This window comes from Sceloporus undulatus, chromosome 2 (genome assembly GCF_019175285.1).
Source record: "Sceloporus undulatus isolate JIND9_A2432 ecotype Alabama chromosome 2, SceUnd_v1.1, whole genome shotgun sequence".
In the NCBI taxonomy this organism is placed as follows: domain Eukaryota; kingdom Metazoa; phylum Chordata; class Lepidosauria; order Squamata; family Phrynosomatidae; genus Sceloporus; species Sceloporus undulatus.
The window spans coordinates 140,576,257-140,599,759 of NC_056523.1; the positions used below are offsets into that span (position 1 = coordinate 140,576,257).

Here is a 23,503-nt window from a genome sequence, read left to right on the forward strand (position 1 = left end):
CATGAAGCACAAAACAAGCTCTGGTGTATCTGCTGAAGGGCATAGTAATTCTTTCTCTCCTAGCCACACAAAAATCTCCACAAATTCTAAACTCTAGCCTCTCTCCTGCCCACTTCCACAAATGCAGACATGCACAAGAACACATAACATATTTAGGTGATGTGTAAGCTTAACAGAGGAAAAAGGGGACAAAGGCAAGAGCTCCCCCTCGCCACAAGAGGTTCCCGCTGAGATTTTAGATTCCGGTTTTCCAGGGTTCAAAAATGTTAGTGAAAACTTCCACAGAGCAGGAGCAGCTCTGCTCTCCAGACACAGAAAGCCAAGAGCGAAATAAAGTTCCCAAGATGCCTGCATTTATTAATTAGAATGCCCAACACGTTTTGGAAAAGTGTATAATTACTTTGCCAGGGGCAGACTGATAAAGAGCTTGGGCATGCTGAAAAGAACCAAGAGGTCTCAACAGGGCACTCTGAGGACTTTGCTTCTCTCTGGGCTTTGCCCATTTCTGCTCTCAGTGCCTCTCCCTCTGTGCTGCTTATTCCCTCTGCTCTCCTGATAATAACCCTCCAATGAGACCAACAAGGAAGGAGAGAAGAGCTTATGCTCTCCCCATCTTTACCTGCCAAGCTTATGTGTGAAGAGAATATCTGAATGGGGCTACAGTTGTAGCAGCTGATACCCTTGTCCTGTGGGAAGGAAGTGGAAGAAAGAAACAGAACTATACTATAGCCCTTCTTTGTTTACATGAACTAGTTCTGGGCAATGACTTTATAACTCTCACAAAAGGCCCAGCAAGACTATAAGACTAGGAGAGATTGCTTGGTCATATGATAAACTGAGCTTTTGCACAAGCATTGGTCTTCACCAGAGCTTTATCATTTGAAATCAGCACACAAAAAAGGTAGGTTTTTTTTTCCTTCCAGTACACAGATTTTCTTCTCTTGAAATTGACATTACAAACATTAAACAAGGAAGAAAAGGATCACGGAGAAGAAGGAATGATTTCCATGACATACACAGACATAGGAGAAAGATAGCTATAATGGGGTGGGGGGATAATTCAGAAGATGAAACAGTTTATAGATAAACTGTTAATTAGCAGTATTACAGAAAACCTTGATTGGTTCTATTCATCTCCACAAGTAAATTGAACAGAGGATATTATTCTTGGCTGCTTTTAGCTGCTATGGTAAGGTCTGAAGCCCCCTCCACCCCCATTTCTGGCCAAAACAGAAACACGTCTCACAGACTCTGCACTAGACCAGTTTCAAGGGTCTCCCTCTTCTCACCCTCCAAAGGCTTCAAAACATCCACAAGGCAATGCAATAAAGTCTAGGGGTCCTATTGTTCCCCACAAACACTTCATTGTCACTTGTAAACTAGGGAGAAAAACCTTTTTTAAAAAAAGTGATGGAATGGAGTGTTAGGTAGAGAAATCTCCAGTCAGAGGGATATGGTTCCCTATGGAGAGGAGAACACAGGGCATTCATTCACAAAAGGATATTTGGTAGTCAAATTAGAATTTCTGAGAACTTCCTTTTAGTTACTTCTGAACAGCCCAGTCAGCATCCAGTAGAACTTCTCTGAGATAGAGTCAGCTGAGAGCCTATATAGATTGATCATTTTAGGTGTCAAGGTTCAAGTACCCTGAAAACCAATGCCCTTTAAGCTGGACCCTTGGACAAATATGCTCTCACTAAAAACCTTGCTGAATTTGGGGGAGATGGAGAGGAGGTGAAAAACAGATAAGCTCACTTCTCCTTAGAGAAGCAATTGGGGCAAAAGCAGCAGCAACCTACGTCAAGGGACCTATAAAGATGAGACCACCATATCGTTTCCAGACTTGGGAGGTCAACCAATCCCCTATGTCTCATCACAAACTCATAGCAAACCTATTAAGCAATTGACAGATGGTGAAGAAATAATGTCTCATCATTCTCTTAAAATATCATTACTTCTCCAAAATTGTGCAGGAGTAGTCATCAGACCATTTGTTTTCTTTCACAGGACACAGGGCAATGCAAGACCTTGCATCCCCATCCCCCTGACTAAGAGAGGGAAAAGTGGGGGTGAGCGAGAAGAACCCCTGTGGGGAAAATGCAGACACAGAAGAAAGCCAAGGAACAGCATCTGGCCAGGTGTTTCTGATATTGCCCTTGCATTTTCTCCCTGCATGGGGGTAGGGGTGCTTCAGAGGTTGCTGAAGAGTTCATTTTTCTTGCTCCAGTCCATCTGTGGTGCCCTTTTGCTGGTGCGTTTCTGATGGGCACGCTCCTTGGCTACTGCCAGTGGGATGTCCAGGTCAAGCAGAGGATCTACGGCAGGGCTGCTTTTCTCTTCTTTCTCCTGAGAATTGAGCTGTAAGAGTGGGAAGGCGCGGAAAGACAGTAAAGCACACAGTCAGTATGGAGCCCTGCTATCCTGCCTAAGCCCCACTTGTTCACACACACACACCCCATGCATAGCGCAAGACCAAGGAAAACACAGGTAAGTCTCGCCTGTAGTGTCTGAGCTTTCTTTTTTAAAAACATAAAGCTTCAGAATGACTGGGTCCTGTGCCCAGTGCTGACACACAGTTCACACAACTTCTGGTTGCCTGAACATTTGTATTTCTCACATTCCACTAAGTATTTGTATTTCCCACATTCACCCAATAAGGTATCCTTCTTGTTGTTTTGTGCCTTCAAGTTGATTCTGATTTCTGGCAACCATAAGGCAACCCTATTGTAGAGTGTTCTTGGTAAGTTTCTTCAGAGGAGGCTTGCCATTGCCTTCCCCTGAGGCTGAGAGAGTGTGACTTGCCCAAGGTAGTGGGCTTCCATGGCTGAGTGGGGATTTGAACCCTGGTGTCTCAAGTGTTCCATTCCAACACTCAAACCATTACACCATGCTGGTTCCCTGAAGGCATCCCAGAACTCCCTATTCTAGTGGTACATACCACTTTAAAGAAGTAGGTCAATGCAACAGGCCAGCTGCATGGCTTGGGTGCCCAAGCATAGCACCACCCATTCATGAATCAGTGCCAGAGGCTGGCATTGTCCACCACATTGGACAGACGATCCTGTCTAGAACTTTGTGGGCAGAGCTTTTCAAAGCACCTAGGTTGAACTGGATGACAACCCAAATGATGTTTGTCTTTGCTACCTTTTGGTATAGTTTTATTGTTATGTTACAAGATATTTGTAATTTCTGATTTTAGCTATAAGCAATTTCTAAGATTTGCAATTTGTAATGTTGGCAGTGTTTTTATGAAGAATTATTAGCCACTCTGAGCTCTGGTGAAGAATGCTGTTGTTTATGGCGACCCTAAGGCAAACTTGTTACAGGGTTTTCTTGGCAAGAGTTGTTCAGAAAGGTTTGCCTTTGCCTCACTCTGAGGGTGAGGAAGTGTGATTTGCCCAAGATCACTCTGTTGGTTTCCATGGCCAAGCAGGGATTCAAACCCTGGTCTCCAAGTCCAACACTCAAACCACTATACCAAACTGTCTCCGGTGAAGAATAGTGGAGTATAAATTGTACTGTAACAAATAAATAGTAACAAGCATAACAGCAACTATGATAATGACTCAAGTTGACAAGAGTATGAAACACAGGCCATCTCTTTTTACCTTGTCTATCCAAACTACTCTGCATCCCCAATCTCAATCTCTCTCCCCCAAACCTGAAAGAGAGATAGGACAATTGTCCCCTAAATTCTTAAAAGCAGAAATGAGATAAGAAACCATGGAGAGGTGAATTACAAATAAATTCAAGGCTTTGTGCTCTGATGCTAAGCAGAATTGCACAAGTCTGTCATACTTCTTCATCAGGGAACCAAAGAGAGCCACAACAATCTTGTCAGATGTTGTAGCCTCTTCAAGACCTTTTTGCAACAGAGATCACCCTCTTTTTTCATGCTAACAAAAGACCCAGAATCCAGCAAACCCACTCTGACCCACTCTTCATTTTCAGAGCCTGCACATGTTCTTATGCTAGTGTGATCACCAAGCCCTAGCAGTAACTACAACTCTCAAGAAAAAGAAACAAGAAATACACACTCAAAACTAAGATAATTGACAGTTTGACCATTCTCAGTCTCATGGAACATAATCTACAGCCTGTACAGGCATGAGTTGCATATTTAATCCTCTCTTTTGTTTCAATTACTTTTGTTTTATTTAAGTGGAGATTCATAAGGCAATCTCCCTATGAATGCTGGTTGAAGCACTGTCATCAGGCCTGAACACACTTGGTATGAAACCCTAAAGAGACTATTCAAGTTATGTCAGGGACACATGGCTCATGTTAATAAGTTACACAAGCCATGTCAGTCATTTTGCATAACTGTTTCCTCCTTGAAGGCTCATGTTTTCACAGGTTATCAGCAAAATCTGGGGTGGAAACAGGGAGGAAGATGAAGAACAGGTCACTGGCACAGTAAAAGAGCCCTAAATGGCTATTTTTCTTCCTGGCAAAAGCCTGGCAGCATTAAACACACTTTTAAAAAGGCATGCATAATGTAACATGGAGTTTTGCCTTGAGCCTTTCCCACAGCTCAACAAGAGAATTTGACTGATGCTCATAACAGCAAGCTGCTCTTTCCGCCAGATAAGTCTGAATTTGCTATCTCATTATTCAAATTCAATTGTTGTAATTCTGAGACAGTTTCTAACTCCAGTGAGTGCTTATATTGTTCCAGCACCCCAGTGAGCAGAGGTGGACAACTGTGGCCCTCTGAGTGTTTTTCTCCTACAGTTCCCAGTAGCCTGAGGCAGCACAGCCAATGGTGAATTGCAGTTCAAAATATTTGCTGCCCAGCCTTGATTCACACACATGCCAGACACTGGATTCTTCCCACCCATCTTTGCTGCCTCCTTGTAGTGCCCACTTCAAGGCTGTTTTCATACCTCATTGTGAGGTTCCTTTAAAGTTGGAGAAGTAGACACATGCACCGGACTAGAAGGACTTTCAGGGACAGGCTCTGGCTGATCATCTCTATTGTTCTCCTAAAAAGAGAGAAAGAAAACATGGGGGAGCAGAAAGAATAGAAAAATTAATTGAAATCGAAGGCAATAGAATCAAATGCATTATTTTCCACATCAAAATGCCATTTTTCCATTCTAGCCAATTCAAATAGTTTTGCGAGAAACATTCCTTCTCCCCCTCTTTGGCAAAATTTTGGGCATGATTGTCATCAATTCAGTGCTATTCCACAGTTTGGTCTCTCAACCTTGGTGCTACACTGGGGCCCAACTAGCACTGATCCTCAGATATGCAGGGCAGAGAAACACCTGAAAGTTTTGAAAAGGGCTAAGGAATGGTAAAATAAAATAAAAAATCAATAAAAACTGAAGATCCCAAAAGGTGCATATAAGCAGACAGAGGAGGACTTTGAGGTGAAGAAATGTTCATTTGGCAAGGAGGTATTTCCATCTCTCTCCCCTACACTAGAAATCTCTTCCAAAATGTTAGTAGGTATGATGCTATACAAGGGCACAATGTGGCTGCCATGAACACAGTACTGGAAAAAATACAGCTGCTGGAACATGATGATCCAGCAAAAGGGGAGGCAGGGTTGTTCACAGGACACTTTCACCACACTGTGATGAGTATTCAGAATGGTCAGAATCACCTCCACCCCATTATTCTTCAATGTTAATGAAAAAGCATCTAATAGCTGGCCATTGTGCAATGCTTTAAAAAAAATAATGGGAGGAGGAAAGATTATCTGGCCCTCTCTCCAAATTTTAACTACCATCTGCCCCAAATGGCTATAGATTTCACTCCATAAAAGCTGCAGAAGCTTTTCTTTTACATCTTAATAGAGCAAGAAGGCCCAGTGAAAGGGCAGGGTACATGACAGAGCTACTCACAATGTACGAAGTTGATAGGTGCACACATACGCACATCTCTCTCCTGACTATCTATTATCCACCAACAAAATTTGGATTAATCTGGGCAAAAGTTGATGTTGTTCAGGTTTTAGGCAAGATGCCAGAGAAGGATGAGGAAGAAGAAGAGGAGGAAGAGAAGGAAGAGAAGGAAGAGGGGAAGAAGAGGAGGAGGAGGTGAAGGAAAGCCCCCAACCCCCACCCCCCACCACTGGAGAGAGGCCTATGGCCTCTCTCCTTGCTCCGTGGCTGTTGCCACGCCAAAGGCATGGCAGCATCCACGGAAAGCCCCCAACCCCCACCCCCTGCCACCAGAGAGAGGCCTATCGCCTCTCTCCTTGCTCCGTGGCTGCTGCTGTGCCAAAAGCATGGCAGCAGCCACAGAGGCCCCCCTACCCCGCCGCCGCAGCCGTGCCAAAGGCGCAGCAAGCGGTGACAGGCACCCCAACTCCCCCCGCCGCTGCCAAAGAGAGAGGACTACACAGGCCTCTCTCTTTAACCCACTGCCTTTGCCATGCCAAAAGCATGGGAAATGGCGATGATGGCCCCCGATGCCCCACCACAGCTCCTCCTACCTGCGCTGCTCCTGTTCTGGGCCAGCCACTGCCCCTTGTGGGCAGTGGAGGCACTGCAGGCAGCTCCTCTAGTGAAACCTAGAGGAGGAGGAGCTGTGGTCTGGATTGCAAGCGCGCCAGAGGCGTACGAGCGCCCAGGCCCCTTGGGCCCGGGACAAACTGCCAAACCTGGGCAGGGACCATTCAAGGGCCCCAAACCCGGGATTGTCCCATGTAAAACCAGGATATGGCAAGCCTACCTGGAACCATTCTCCCAAGACCCCAAGAATGGCAGCCAGGGAAGAGTTTATATAAAACCAGGGACATGAAGGGAAACTAAATGGGCTTCTCCGCCTTCTCACATGCTCCCTAGATATGAGAACGGGCCATGCTGACTGAGCTCCAGTCTGCCTCTTCCTCAAAAGAGAACAAGCAAACAGGAGCATGGGGAAAATCTGCTTCTAAGCACATAATCTACAGAATGCCCCCTGGCTGATAAGCAGTGATCTGGGCCTCCTCCAAGCCTCTTCATCCCTGAGAAAGAAAGAGATCAGGGGAAAACACTCCTGTCCTTTGTAGCAATTTAGACACAAATTATGCCAGCTCCAAGCTTCTGGGCCTAGCAGGGAAGGAAGGAAATGCATGAGTCTATTTCTCTCTCCATTTACACACTTGGCTGAGGAAAAGGGCAGAGGCATAGGAGAGGGGCTGGTACTGCTAATTGACCAGCCTCTCCACCCCTGCCTTTAAGAGTGATAAAAATAAGTTGCTTATTCCCATTTGTGAAAAATGTCATGCACTATTAGAAGGCTAGAAGAAGGGTTTGTGTGTTGTTATTTTTCTGGCCATGTGAGAACCATTCATTTAGACTGAATAGAAACTATATAATATCACAATTCTTTCTAGGTGCAAATCAAAACATCCTTCTTAAAGACATTTGCTTTCCACTTCTGCATTTTCTGTGGCAACAGTGGTATTTTCTTGCACAAAAAGCAGTTCTGCTGGATTTATCGACAAAATAGATATTTGGACATAACCAACCAATTCCTTATTCTTTTTAGCAGATAGTCAGTAGATCACTTTCAGATACAGTTAAAGCCAAAAAGTTTGTTTAAGTTAGAGTGAGGTCTGAAACCTACTCCACCCCTGAGAGATGGATGCATGTGCATTGCTGATCAGCTCATAGACAGCCCCCACTGTGCTGGCCTGTAGGGAATTTATAGCCACCCAAAGCAAATGATGTAAAATGCCTCAACACCTGATATGTAACAGGGACAGCTGAGTAGCAGCATTTCTTTGGCATTTAGTCCACCACTAGAAGAGCAGGGTTTTTTGGTTGCTTCAGCAGACCAAAGATAACATGACATGAGGAAAAAATATGATACCTTCATCAGAAACTTGTTTTGTATGGGGCATCATCAATTTACCATATTAAATATATATACATTTAAGTGTTATGAAGAAGTAGGAGCTTAAAACCAAATAAGCAAGGCAGGGAAGTAACTTAAGGAAGCTAGTAAGATGCTATCATGAACCCACCCATGCTTCTTGCACTCAGATCCCCGAGTCTCCTATTCAGCCTATGGGAAAATCTGCTACTTTAGATTTCTAACTCTATGGCTGCTTTTAAATGCAATATTAAAGCACCATTTATTGTTACAAGAATGACCTTACCATCCTCCTTGGGCTTGTGTATTGCTCCCTTCCCCTCCAAAACCATCTTGTTTCCATTTTTGACTAATCTCAATTTAGCATATCATACGTTGGAGTTAATCTTAATTATTTTTAGTGAAAATAAGGCAGTTTTGTAAACAAACTATAGTTAAGCATAATCACAGTTTGTTCAGGATTCTGTGATACAAGAAGCAATGGTTAACTGAAAATAAAAGGACAAGATTATCAATTTTTCATTGCCATGCTGAGAAGGCAGAGATAACCAGCCCAGCCTCTGCAACATAATACATTCAGGTTTAGGGCTTTGATAAACTTTACAGAACACCTTTAAAAGATAGGTGCAGGAGATCACTGGCTATATTGTCCCAAGTACTAGAATCCTAAGCAGTGTAACATTTCAGAGTCTTTTACAGTTGCTGCCTTAATGTTTTAAAAAAAGTTTCTATTCCTGTTTTTTTAGGAAAATGCATATGCAATTCAAAAGCAATTACTATTTTACCTCTCATGGAAGTTAGGTTTATCAGTTCATGGTGCAATACAGTCACTTTCCTTTCTAAACTGGCTTGCTGATTATTAATCAATTAAAGCAACAACAAAAAGTTGTATGGTATATATGTATATAGTCACACATCTCTTCCATTTAGCTTTACTCTGGGAACATCTTCATTCTGTCCCCTTAATTCATGCCCCCCTGCCCTCCTTTTGAGGTTCTAATGAGGTTTCTTTTCCGCTCTGTGTTTAATTAGGTTTTGTTTTTTCAAAGCAGACTGGAAGTAACATGGCCTTTTGGGAAATTGGGACTGGCTGTGAGATTCCACCCACAGGGTGAAGAATGGGCCATTCTGTTCCTGTGACAAGAGGCAGGCCCTGAGATGAGTGACATTCCTTCAAGGGCTTTACCCTCCTCTCCTCTAGCAAGAGGCCAGCTCTGCTCTGAATAAAAAAAATAAAAATTAAATAAAGAACCACAAAGGCAGCAAGGCATTGGGTCTGGCTTGAAGGATTTGTATCTGTGTGTGCGCACATACAAATGTTGCCTACTAATGCTATGGCAAACAGCACAGGGCTGCTCTTCACTTTACCAGTATTCTCGATGGACAGGGTTTCTACATGATTAAAATTCTGTGACAAAGATGTCACCATAGGCAAGGCTGACACACTCTATTGGGTACATGTGTCTGGGACTTCCTAATAAACATACACTGAGAGGACGTTAGAGTCATTCTGGAATCTGCAGGCACTGTTTTATACATTTTCCTACATGAGGGTAGAATGGAAAGAGAAAGAAACAAAACTGCCCTGCTGAAAGTGGCCCTCTCACAACGTAAGAGGCCCATAAATGAACCATGTACTTGGCAGCAGCTTTACCTTTTCCACATCACCATTGGCAACTGGCTCTGGCAAAGGACCTGAGGGGGGAAACCAGAACAAAAAACATGTAGTTAATGGAAGAATTCCATTTAAATGGATTTCTCTACAACCTTTCTGCTGGTTAGCATATCCTTTGTATAAATGTCAGCAGCCTGAAACAAGTAGAGCTCCTTCTACTGTGACCTTCCAGTTCTGTCCCAACCTCTCATCTTAATAAGGGCCCATTTATACATGGAGATGCTTCCTCCATTTCAATATGCCATTTGATTTACTGAATGGATAGGTGGATCGGTGGCATCAAAATTCACAGCTTCAGCCTTAGGCTATCCTTCCACCACCCAAGATGGCAGAAATCATCTGGGAAGAACCATAAGGTTACTTCTGCCCACACAGTTATTAACAACATTTTTAAAATTCCACTATTCCACCCCAAGGAGCTCCAAGGTAGTTTCACATCCTTCCCCTCACAACAAACCTGTGCAGTAGTCTGCACGTTAAAAAAAAGAGAGAGAAAGATTTGAGAATGTGACTAAGGAGATTTCAGTCTTGATTTTACTAGTCCTGGCCCAACACTCTGGCTTCTAAACCATGCCATCTCTCAGTGGTGTCCGTACATTTGTTAGTGCCATTTCATGAGACAGCATCATAAAGGAAGAAGGGCTGGTGCGTTCCTACAGCTGCAGGTGGGTGAAGGGGTGGCAAAGGTATGATGTTAAAGGGAAGTGACACCACCACTCCCCCACATTTCAGTCCATATCCAGGAATGCAGTTGTAGAGAGAACTTTTGCTGCTCTCCAGCCTAGTCTTGGCAAAGGGCTGTGCTAGATGGCAAGGACTGTAGCCAAGACAAAGTTTAAGAAGATTGTTTGCAAGTCCAAAGGTCTAGGATTCTGTCCTTGGCACTGAGTGACTATGAGCCAGAAAAGGCTGCCTCCCAAGACCAGAAAACTGGGAGCTGTTGCCAACCAGCAGCTATCTGAGTGGCATAACTGGCAAAACAGTTATGAAGTAGGAAAAAATTTGTTGCAAGTCTTGATCTCATGAACCAAACACACCCTTGGAGCCAAAAGTGAGACTAGGTAGTGCCTTATTTGGTTCTAGAAATGTGCTTGGTTTTTGGCCTCTGTGGAGGAAACTGAGCCCTGGTTCTCTCACATACTCATGTGCATGTACACAGCTGACATATGAATACTACGATACTTTTGACTCATCAGTAGCCTTTGCAATGAAATGCTTCTGCCAAACCTATAAGACCCTCCTCCTAGCGCACTGCTTCACTCTGTCCTTAACCCCCAACACATGCATTCATGTCTTTGTGTGTTAACTAACAGAAGTCCTAGGAACCGCCCTCTCTCGCTACCTACACTTACTAGAGTTCATATTGCTTTGCCGATATCCTGCATTTGCTTTAATCCCACTTACAATGGTCAACTGGTTTGTTGTCTTTCAACAGTTTTTGCTTTATGCTTTCTTTATTAAATTTTTATCCTGGTCTTCAACTAAAAGTGAACAAAATAACAGTTGAGATGGCTAATATCACTAAGAACAAATTAAACTACAAAACCATTAAATCATCACAATAGTTAATACAGGCTGAATCTCCCTTATCCAGTATTCCAAAATCCAAAACTTTTTTCATGGAAGGCTGAGATAGTGACACCTTTGCTTTCTGATGGTTCCTTGTACATAAAGTTTGTTTCATGCCAAAAATTATTTAAAATATTGTATAAAATCACTATGCATCTTTTTAATCTGGCCTTTTAAAATTCAGGCTATGTGTATAAGGTGAATCTGAAACATAAATTAATTTTGTGTTTAGGTTTGGGTCATGTCTCCAAAATCTCTCTCTCTCTCTCTCTCTCTCTCTCTCTCTGTATGCAAATACAGGTATTCCAATATCCAAAAAAATCCAAAATCCAAAACACTTCCAGTCCCAAGTATTTTGAATAAGGGAGACTCAACCTGTTATCATGAAATATCCAAACATTTCATATTTCCTTTAATATTTAATTTAATTTATTTTCATATTTCCTTTAATATTATATCATACTTCATTTTATGTCTCACCTTTCTTTCAATAAGTGACCCAAGATGATTAACCAATTAAGTTAAAACCAAAAACAGTTAATACCATGGCTAGTACATAAGTTTTAAGAAACTAACAGTGACATTAAAAACGCAAACTTTAAAAGATCCGCTGGAAAGATCCATGCAATTATTTCTGCCTATATTAGTAATAATTTTTTTTAAGTTCCACCCTTTCTTCAAAGAACTTAGAGTGGTCCAAATGGTCTTGTCCACTTTGTCATTATATTCTCACAATGACCTTGCGTGATAAGGTCAACTTAGAAAAGAGACACAGAGAGATAATGGATAAAAATGGCTCTGGAAATTTCCATCTTGGTCTTCCTGGTTTTAGCAGCCACTTTAAAACAGTTTTTAAAGGCCACATTAAAAAGATGCATATGCACACACTTCCTAAAAGCCACAAAGAGGGGAACTGAGTGCAGTTTTGATTGGAGGGCACCATCCATCTTGTAGGAGGGCACCGTCCATCTTGCTCATCTTAACATGAGAGCAGGTTCATAATGAGACAAATAGTCCCTTGCAGGGACATAACCACAATTTTGGGAAGGGAGGGTCCAGACTAAGTGCCACCATTATAATGGGTCTTGGGCGTGGCGGTGCGGTGGCACACACCATTCATTGTATCTAATGGAGGGGGGGTCTGGACCCCTCAGACCCTGCCCCCCTTGGCTACGGCCCTGTCCCTTGGGTCACCAGGCCCATGGCAATTTAGGTTTTTGAGAACTGAGCCCAACACCTTACACTGGAACCAGAAAAAAAATGGCAACTAATGCAGGTATTTCAGTATTGGAGTAATATGATCTCAATATAATTTAATTATACTTTTGGATTATTATTTTATTGGTCACCTTGTGTTCATGGGGAGATGGGATATATAAATATAGAAAATAAAATATGTAGCATAATGGAGTGGTAGTTAACCTGAGAGTGAAATGTCAGTGTTTCCAAATGTTCTGAAATAGAGAATTGGGGGCCCACCAGAACAGTGCCATCAGGCTACAAAAATGATCTTCCTTCCTTCCATCAGTGAGCCCCCCCGCTGGATCTCAGTCTTCTCTGTGAACAGAAGGAGCCCTTCCATTAAAGGACACCTAGATAGAATCCAAGCCACCCATGTACAGTAGGCCTTGTTCATGCTCTGTAACCTCCTCTGATGCATGAGGTTTGGTGATTTTTGCAAAAAAAAATCATTTTCCCACCCAAGCTGGCCTCCAGGTACTGAGGTCTCTCTCACACACCCAAACTAAAATAGGACCTTTCATTCAAAGTTAAAGCATTTTTGTTTTGTTTTTTTAAGTAGCCCCTGCTGAGCCCCACACCCGGTTCTAGGCATGAAAATCTAGTCCCAGGTCCCTCCCTCAAGTTGCCCCCATCTATATCCACTTATACACTATATACACTTATGCAACCTAAAGCCAATCCAATATTTTGTTGTCTCCATAAGTTGTTTCTGACTTATGGGTTTTCTTGGCAAGATTGGTTCAGGGTGTTTGTTTGTTTTTTGCAAATCCACTGATTTCAATGGGCTTAAGCATGGCCAAATTTGCATTAGATTCAAACCTACAGATCATATATTTCTGTGAAAACCCACTTCTAAAACCTTCATGCCATGTCCTGGGGACTATCATTGCAAACTTTACTTCAATGCAAACAATGATCTGCATCAAGAAATGCAAACACAACCGCAGCAGCAGGCTGGATCACCCTGCCACAATCCACCTTGTGTATTGCATTACTGATGTTCAAAGGAAGCAGCCAGCCCTCTGTTTAAGTGTGGTTTGGCATCCATTATTTAGTTAATTCTGAGGTATAGCTGCCAAAGACACAAAGGCACTCACTTGACAATGTATTCTTTGTTGATCCAAAGGAGAGAGAAAGTACGTCCCCCTCATGCTTTATATGAGGCAGAACTTTGTACTAGCTTGGAAGTTTCTCTGTTTATTCAAATTCCTACTAACCTATCCTGGCTCCCTTTCTGAGTGTTATACCTGAACAGGACTGCTCTTGACCATCAACAACAGCAATACAGTCCTGTGTCACTTTAAAGGTTAACAGATTTACAATAGCATGAGCTTTCATGGACTACTAGTGTTATATATCCTCAGCCATTTCTCCTTTGCATGTGGGGATGAGTAATTACAATAGTTTTGTGTTCCTCTCCCCATATTTGAACACCTTGAAACAATGTGGAGGAATTCTTTTATATAGAAAAAAACATATGGGTTTTGTACAAAATCCTGTTTTCTGTGCAGAAACCAGGTTTTTGCACAAAACCCCACATTTTCCGACACAGAATAATTCCTCCGCAACACTTTGGGACATTTGAATACTGGGAGAAAATTGTGCAAGATTCTCACAGCAAGCAGTGATTCAGAAAGAGACATGTTACTCCCAGGGATATCAAAAAAATTCTGCAGTAGATTGGGTATCAGTGTACTCACCTAATACACTTCATTTTCAGAAATCCTTAATTTTAAAAGAATAATTCTGAGGGTTTTCTTAGTTGATGAACCCAGAAACTGTACACATTTTAAAATTCTGTACACACTGCTCTGTATTATTTATGCATGACAAGAACAGGGCGTCAAACTGAAGATTGAAGAAATTTGTTCAAAGCCAAGGGAACCCATTCATACAGCAGAGAGAGCTCTCACTCTTTTAAACTTCTCTACCTTTTTGCAAATTTGAGAAGGCCTTTTTCAGGACTGTAGCATCTTTTATTGTTCTGGCCAGCCAATTGTTGAACAAGACTACCCACTGAAGGACTAACTGTAGCACTAACAATAGGCTATTTTGGTGGGAAATGTAGGGGGTTAACAGGATTAATTAAGAGATTCCAGAGCACTTCCTCTGGCTTTCTTGTCCTGTGAGTCCCAGCACACTAATCACTCAAGCAGTGCTTTCCTTATGCTTCCCCATCCACCCATCACCACAGGGGATCCCAAAGCAGGCTTGAAGTTTGGAGAACATATTGCATAAGATATATAGTTGGGAAGAAATGGAAGGGAAAGATGATTCAGGATTAGGCCTCTCCAGTTCTTGGAGACTTCAGCTCCTTCACACAGCTGAACACACTGTACAACAAATGAAAGAACACTCCTGTAAAGCTCTTTTGGACTACCACTCTCAAAACCCTTGCCATTGGCCATGCTGGATGTTGGCCATGTTATGAGAGCTGAAGTCCAAAATATATGAAAGGCCAGGTCTTGCAAAACAGACCAGAGAAAGAAGCATGTGAATTTAAATGGATTCGCAAGGGCCCACTGTATTGTGTTACAGAACTACATTGATCCTATTTCAGCATGGCTGTCACTGCATTTTAAACTAGGTCATACTTAATTGTTTATAGGAACACCTGTAACCTGTCCTAGAAAATTTATTTAAATTTAAATGTGAGGGCGGGGCATTAATTATTTTATTTTCTTCAAAAGATGCCACCCAACTCAAGATGCATTTGGCACTAACATTTAGGAAATGTTAAATCCCTGTATCATGGTAATCCTTTCCAAACTGCTTGATCACAGGCAATCTCCCTCACCACAATTTCTTTCCAATACCTAATTTTGAAGTTGAACAGACAATGGTTATGTAGATTCTTCTGTCCTAGAGAATTCCTACTTCTAGCCAACTTTGAGCACTTGCATTCTCTCATCTTTACCTTCTTTCAAAGTCATTGTTTATGCTTATGCACATTTCGTAATCATATTTTAACCCATGTTTGCACATTCTGATTGAAAAGAAAATTTAATTCATTGGCTGGCTGGCCATGTGTAATTTTGAATCATGCTTAATGCCAGTAAGGGAATTGGGGGGGGGGGGCATATTCTCAAGCCTGGCTCCCAATTTCTTATGCCATTGTTTTCAAAGAGTGGGCATACACTTGTCACCTTGAACTTATGGAAAGAAAGATGGGATATACAGTAATTAATAACTAAAGAAACAACTGTACCAAACTTGTGTACTGCTAATATTCCCTTTTTTATTAATGACTGTATGCACACATCAAATTAAAAACTGATCATTATTTGACAAAATTAACACAGAATGCACAAGGGGGACTAGTGGAACTCAATTTGCCTGTGCCTTAAAGAATTTAGAGGCACCTATAAGCAAGTTGGCCCTTGATGGAAATTGTGTGGACAGTCACTTTCCAACTGGGGATCCTGGAACTGGTAAGCCCAATGCCATCTCTAGCAGGAAGAAGCACTCATCTGTAGCTTGCAGAGTAGTTGCCACTGCCTGCTTCCTTTTTGCACTTTTAGTGGTGCTTGGTTCATGAGGAGGGGAAGGTGGAAAGTGAGAGCATTTCTTGCAAAAACTGTCAAGACTCATTAATAATAATGAAAAGAATTTCTCCCTGGACACCAGGACAATATCTGTCACAAATAGATGATGCCTCACCTTTCAGATGCGCTTCAGAAGGGATTACTTTGCATTTCTTGAAAAATTCATCTGTCAAACTATCCACCACCAACAGCTTGGTGTCGTCTCCACCAGATCTTATGGCTGAAACAACGTCTGCATGCTGCTTGCCTTCCATGCACACCCCATTCACCTGCCAGGAAGACAAGATAAAATAGATTCTTTATCTGTAGATTTGACCATCCACAACTTGAAAATATTTTAAGAGTATATAAATTCCAAAAAACAAACCTTGATTTTGGCATCTTATATAATGGACACTATTTTATTGAGCCACTGCATTAATGAGATCTGAGCATCCACAGATTTTAGTATCAACAGGGGGCCCTGGAAGCAAATCCCACTGGATACCAAGGGCCCACTCTGTTAAGCAAGGCTGTCGCCTTAGACAGATTTTCTGAGATGATTCACATAATGTTCAGTAGTGGCACAGCTCTTGCTACATGATGCACTTTTCTCAAATGGGGTATGTGTGTTTGTGGATGGAGAGCTTCTGGTCCCTGGGTCAAATTCAGCCAGGAAGGATCAGCCCTGCAGTATCCTCACCAGGCTTTGTTTCCTTTCTCAAAGAACACTGCTCACAATCCTTCCACACAAAAATCCATTCCTGGTTGCCTTAATGTTTCCTTGTTTCAATAGTATAGTTTAAAGAGTGGATGGGAGGGAGTATTTGATTCTTAATAATGTTAGATAGCTGAAAGTCAGAAATTTTTGTTGAACATTCCACACACACACACACAAAAAATCACTTTGCTGAAGAATCACAAAGCACTTCCTTTGAGTCCACACAAAGGAGTTTATCAGATGAAGGGAATTGGAAGTATAATTCAATGGCAATCTGAACACAATCATGGGGTTTAATGTTATTGCGTGATAACCCACTACACACAATTCGGGCAATGGGAAGTCAGTCCGAATGCAATCATGTGGTTTCACGTTATTGCGTGACAGACTACCACATGCAAATTCGGGCAATGGCATGCTATTTTCGGGCAATGGGGAGCCAGTTCAAATGCAATGCATTTTCACATAATTGCACGAAACTTGCGACTTTAAGTGAATGCATTCTGGCCCCACTTTATTTTCATTTGAATTTAAGAGAAATTCCTCCCATTTGATAAACTCCTAAGTAAACTACAGAGGCCACTGGGATATTTTCTATGGAACACACATCTCAAAGATGAAGGTCACAGGTGGTGAGAAACTGCCTTTAAGGGAAACCCATCTGCCATTACTAGTCCATCCACTGACAAGTCCCCAGCACACCTCCAAGGAATTCAGGGTGTTTCAGAAACTGTAAGACCCACCACTATAGAAATGACTAAGGTGATGCCACTGCAGTGTTGTGAAATTTTCTAAGAACCTCAAGTAGTCATCATGACCAGAACTAGAAATTCTTGGCAAAACAAACGCTTCATACTGGTTTGCATTGATGCTCAACAATTATCCCAGTCTTACAACATCCAGAGTTACAAGGAAGAAGGAAATGTGGCCACAGAAGTCTGTTGGAGATTATTTTATCATTCCTAATCACCAGGTCTGAGGTTTCTGTGCTTCTCAGAACTGCAGTTTCGAAAACATTTTAACCAGGAGCACTGAGCCACAAACTGGTGCTAAACCTTGGGACTCATCACTTGGCATGATGCAGCAGAGAGGTTAGGAGGGAATGTTGCTGGAATGCAACTATAGGGACAAGGCAAACCTGCCAGGGCACATATCCTGATGCCAGGGATGTAATCAAATCTTTTATTCCAAGTCTTAGGTAATGTCTCGGGTCTCTACCTTCAAGTCTAAAGTTAAGTCTCAAGTCCTTAAAAGATGCTTTCAAGTCAAGGCTCAATTCAATTCTGGGAGCCAACTTTGAACAGAAAAAAAGATGGTGGAGGGGAACTTATCATCCCAGGCAACTCCCATTGAACATATTTGGCCAGAAGCTCAGGAAGAGAACACTTAAAAGATTTTGGAAAGCTGCTGTCCTAGGAGACAATCCTGGGTTAGATCATTTATTGGTCTTACAGTAAGCCAGTTTCAGATGCTTTTGTAGGCATGGGAGTTACTACAATGAGGTACAATCTTGTAGCACCTTTCTGACTAAGTGAACAAAAGAAGTTGTAGCATTAGCTTTTGCAGATCTGGTCAAGCGCCACCTGGATTATTGTGTCCAGTTCTGGGTGCCACAATTCAAAAAGGACATTGAGAAACTGGAGCATTTTCAAAGGAGGATGGCTAAAATGGTGAAGGGTCTGGAAACCATGTCCTATGAGGAACGACTTAGGGAGATGGGGATGTTTAGCCTGGAGAAGAGATGATTAAGAGGTGATATGACAGGGCTGTTTAAACATTTGATGGGGTGTCATATTGAGGAGGGAGCAAGCTTGTTTTCTGCTGCTCCAGAGAACAGGACCTGGAACAATGGATGCAAGCTACAGAAAAAGAAATTCTTCCTCAACATTAGGAGGAACTTCCTGACAGTAAGGGCTGTTCGACAGTGGAACACACTCCCTCAGAGTGTAGTGGAATCTCCTTCCTTGGAGGTCTTTAAGCAGAGGCTGGATGGCCATCTGTCGGGGATGCTTTGATTGAGATTTTCTGTATGGCAGGGGGTTGGACTGGATAGCCCTTGTGGTCTCTTCCAACTCTACAATTCTATGATTCTATACTTCCTCATATGCAATAAATAGACTCAGACTAACATATCTGAATTCTACAATCACATGGTCACTTACATGCATTTCTATACACATGGAAAATCATATCCAGTTTCTCATGTGTGATAGTAAAACTTTCTGGCAAAATTACATATATTCCAAGGGAGTAAGGGAAAGAAAGATATTTAAGATAAAGGGGATTAGTCCTGGTTCCTCTATTGGCAGTAGACGTGGTAGCCCTGTATTTCCACCTAATCTTCAAGGAAGTCTTTTCCAAAGTAATGCAATAAGATGTTCTCCAAAAAGATGAAACTGCCAAGATATCCATGCAGTCAGGTACCACAGTACAGTAAGATGCCCCTATGTTCTTTGAGGTGAGCAATGGAGGGGAGACCTACCAACCTGACCCTGCACTAATTAAGGCTTCTCTCCATTAAAGTTTAAACCAGGGCAGAGATGGTCAAGATGGCAGGAAGGAAGAACCCTTCCTCCCCAAGCAACAGCCACTGAGTTGAATGCACAGTAATTTACCAGGCAAAATACTGGCTGCCAACTTCTCTTGTGGCAAGCAAAGCTATTACTTGCTAGTTTAACCCAAGGACAGAGTTATGGCGAAGATGAACAACACAACATTATAAAATGTGTCTACTGGCCTCTGGTGTGCACATGGGTCTAAATTTGTCAGGTAGTCACACTGTCAGTTTGTACACAAGTATCACGTGCCTGGTGCAGGCCTGTAAATCCAGCCTGTGTACATCTCCACACCTGGCAGCTTTGCTTGTACAATCCTGTGCTAATCACTTCAGGAAAATCTGATTTTAATGAGGTTTTGTTGGTTTCTCTGCTAATCCCTGAACGGCTCCGGCATAAAAGATCTGGCTGTAATTGGTGCCAGGGCAACTAATACATTTGTCTTCCCCCTAGTTCAGCAGTTCACAAGCCTTTTAATGAAGTGAGCCAATAACAGAGTTCTGTCTGCACTGGATTCTCACAGTCTGACAAAATCATATATCACTTACACCTTCTCAGCCCTGCTATTTATCACACTTCTATACTACTCATTAGCCTAGATTCTCTGAGCAATGCACAAGGCAATAAAATTATGTTCAAACCATTACTATCAACACCATGTAATTTTAAAAAAACAAAGATAAAACCTGCAGAAAATAATTTTAAAAAGAGCGTATGAACTGAAAATAAAACCAGCAGGAAGTACAAAAGAGTACAGTATAAAGATCTAAAAGCATTAAAATAGTTCTTTAAATCCCTGGGAGAATTTTTAAAAGATCTTCACTGAAACTGAGTGGAACCACTGAACAGGAAAAAAGCAGACCTTCTACGGATGGGAGCCGCCAGTGAAAAAGCCCTATTTAATCTATGACTTGGGACATTCTCTTCTGGTCCTTTAAATGGATTTATTCTGCTATATTGGGGCATAATATATCACTATCAAAATGGGCAGCATTACAGTTAATAATGTGTTTAACGTTATTAGCCTGGTGGGCCAAGACCCTGGGAATGATTTGAAACTACAGGAGTTTTATCCCCTAAACTAATGTTCAGCAAAGAATGAAAATAAACATTTTTTTAAAAAAAATACTTCCTTAATTAAATGAATATCTTAATATTCTTCATGTCTTTTCTCAAAGTGTCTGTTCTTTCTACCACTTTATTCTCACATCAATCTTTTGAGGTACATTGAAGCAGAGAGAGAACAACCGGCTCAAGATCACCCAGGTTTACAGACTTGCATATTCCTGAAAAGTTGTAATCCACTCCTAAACATATCATTCTTGACAACCTTTTTGCTTTGTTGTTGTTGTGTGCTTTCAAGTCATTTTTGCCTTCTGGTGACCGTAAGGCAACCCTATCATAGGGTTTTCTTGGCAAGATTTGTTCAGAGGGGATTTGCCCATTGCCTTTCTCTGACCTTGAGAGAGTGTGACTTCTCCAAGCTCACCCAGTGGGTTTCCATGGCTGAGCAGCAATTGGTATCCTGGTTTCCAGAGTCACAGTCCAATACTCAAACCACTATACCATGCTGGCTCAAGTGGGACATGTTACTATATGGAATTTTGACCCCCTATATAGTGGGCAATAGTAATAAACAGGTTGTTGTGTCTTTTTGGACTAACATGACATCTCACATATAACAACCAGGGCTCCGTGAATTCATATAATGAGGACTGCTATAAAAACAGTGTGACTTTCCAGTTTGAGGCAAACAACTTGTGAGGAACAAACTGGATATATCTTTATCACATTTTTATCCTCCCCATTGTGATCTGTGTGACTTCCCCAAGGTCAACCAGTGGGTTTCAATGGCTGAGCAGGGATTCAAACCCTGGTCTCTCAATGCCCTAGTCCAACATCCAAACCATTAACCACGCTAGCTCTATACCATTTTTTGGTGGCTATCCTATTTCTTTCTCACTTTTGAGTGCTCTTGTTTCAGACTGATGTGCATCCATACTGTTAGCCCCTTGACACGGCCTTCCCACTTCCACACAACTCTTACCTCAATAATACGGTCTTGAGGTTGAAGCCCTGAAGCTTCAGCAGGTGAGTCAGGATCCACGGCCCGGACGTATTGGCCTGGCTTGGTTTTATCACTGTGGAGGTTGAACCCATATCCATTGGGACCCTTCTTCATTTGGCAGAGACGAGGCCGTAATTCTTTCTGAAGGAGAAGAAACACAAGAAACGTTTAAGCTTGAGAACCTCTTTGTCAATGTCTTCTCAAGTTATACAGAAAAGGACCAGAGTGGCAGAACTTGCTTCAGTTCAAATGCTGTTCCTTAAGGAGCACCTCTGCAGTACAGGTTTGGGTCTGCAAAGGATTACACACCCATCCCTGTGACAGGTATCTATGTCCCGAAGCATGGCCACAAATATATCATTCATCTTATTGTTCCTCCATTAAGCTCAAGGGGGTACAGAGAAGTCACTTCCTCCTCACTCTTACCCATACAGTGCATAGCTGACTTGTGAGACAAGCCAGTCAGAGGGGGAGAGAGACACAGACTAGTGCAAGGGAGCGCAGTGAGTTTCTGTATCAACTAGAAACTGGATCTCCCATTGTGCCATCCAAGACATTCACCATACTAGCACACTGGTCCCGCATACTTATCTCATATTAGCAATGGAATTAACGATGAATCCCTAAATTTAGAAACCCCTCCAAACCTGCACCAAAGTTTTGCAGCTGCTTTGCAATGTTTTAATAACCCTCCAACATTTTGCAATCCCCCCCCCCCCCCGTTCTGTGATACAGACACATCAATTCAGGGTTTGTAGTTAACAAAGCTAGCAACAGAGATAGTTCTAAATACTGCAGCCTGTCTATGTCTGCAGAAAACACCATGAGCCCCATAGAAGGGAAGATATATTCTGTTGTTGTGAGTTGGGGCAACCTCCTGCTAATTTATGTTATAGCTTTTATTACTACCATGTTTTCAAATATTGATCAGAGGAAAGAGAACACAATAGTCCCACCAGCCCCATTCAGAGTTGAGTGCTACTAGCTTGCTCTCACAAGCAGAACTTCCTATTGTGGTTTACTGGCAAGTTAGCATACATCATGACTCTACACGAATAGCACTACCCCCTCCACCAACCCAAAACAGTGCAGGATTCAGCTCAGAAACTCAGATTTTAAAAAAGTTTCTAGCACGTATAGCTGTACAGGCAAGCTTGAGTGAGTGTGGACTGTTGCATATTGGAATCTCAGAAAATCAGGGAAGTCATTCAGTGGCAGCTATGAAAGGGAGCATGTGTTTTTGCCCCTCCTACAGTTCAGAACAGATTAATTAAGAAAGTAGCGGAACAGTTCAGAATTATACAAAAATTGTGCAAATCTGCATATTGATTTTGTAAATGGAAATAATGAAGTTGCTGACTGCTTAATTTAGTTACAACTGGTTATGGACTTTTTATCCCTTTTCTGTAAATTGCTTCAAGATGTCTTGGCCTTCAGAAATGAGGCATAAATTTAATAAACAAACCAGGTGACTCAAGGCAACTTTTCCTGGCATAAAATATGTCAGGCAATTGTTTAATGTAGAATACTCCTGTTCAGTTTACATCATGCACTGAGAACAGTTTTGTAACTTTTGTACAAACTATTCAAAGATGACACAAGAAGTGAGTAAAGAGGGTTCACATTTCAGACATGCTACCTACCACACACCTGCCAATGCAAACAAGCACAAGAAGTTACCATTTATGATACTTCTCACTGGTATTTATAGTTGCAATAGCCTATCACTTTATTCCACTTGTTAACCACAAGATCTCCAAAGATTAACACCTACTTAGTACTGAAAGTTTTCATAACAGTCTGCACAGATTAGAAACACCCTCATCTTGTTGGATTTCCTTCTTCTAGTAGAGAAATAGGTAATTTGTGGCCCACCAAATGTTGTTGAACTGTAGTTCCCATTATTCTCTTACCATCAACTATGGTGGTTAGGGCTGATTGGACTTTTAAGCCCAACAAAACCTGTAACACAGGGCCAACTGGCAGGGCCACCTTGCCTTGTATTTTTCCTTGAGTGAAGATAGCACGGCTGGGTGGTAAGAGAGAGTATTTAGTAACTATTGGCCCAGTACAGACAGGCCCTTTGTGGCGTGCCCTTGACATGCTAGGGTTGCTCAGGGGTGGGGCGTGCACACCCCCCGCAACCCTAGCATGTCACGGGCGCACCGCAGCTGCGCGGTGCACACAGCGATGACGTGCCAGCAGCGCAGCGTCAAAATGGGGCTGCACCGCTGGCACGCAATTTCAACGTTGCTGGCGCTTTGGCATGGCGCAAGTGCACCACAAAAAAGGAGCCGCTTCTGCACACTCCTTTCTTGCTGCACAGCAATGCCACAC

The 23,503-nt window shown here is 42.2% G+C and overlaps 1 protein-coding gene across 1 annotated transcript in view; it reads right to left on the bottom strand.

Moving 5' to 3' along the window:
* Positions 1 to 854: 854 nt before the first annotated feature.
* Positions 855 to 23,503, bottom strand: part of SLC9A3R1 (SLC9A3 regulator 1) — a 72,154-nt gene continuing 49,505 nt past the window's right edge. The window contains exons 2-6 of the mRNA XM_042449968.1: positions 21,146 to 21,307; positions 15,959 to 16,112; positions 9,467 to 9,507; positions 4,887 to 4,985; positions 855 to 2,358 (exon numbers count right to left, since the gene is read on the bottom strand). Coding sequence (XP_042305902.1) covers positions 2,191 to 2,358; positions 4,887 to 4,985; positions 9,467 to 9,507; positions 15,959 to 16,112; positions 21,146 to 21,307 — 624 coding nt within the window. The 3' untranslated portion in view covers positions 855 to 2,190. The remainder of the gene's footprint in view (positions 2,359 to 4,886; positions 4,986 to 9,466; positions 9,508 to 15,958; positions 16,113 to 21,145; positions 21,308 to 23,503) is intronic.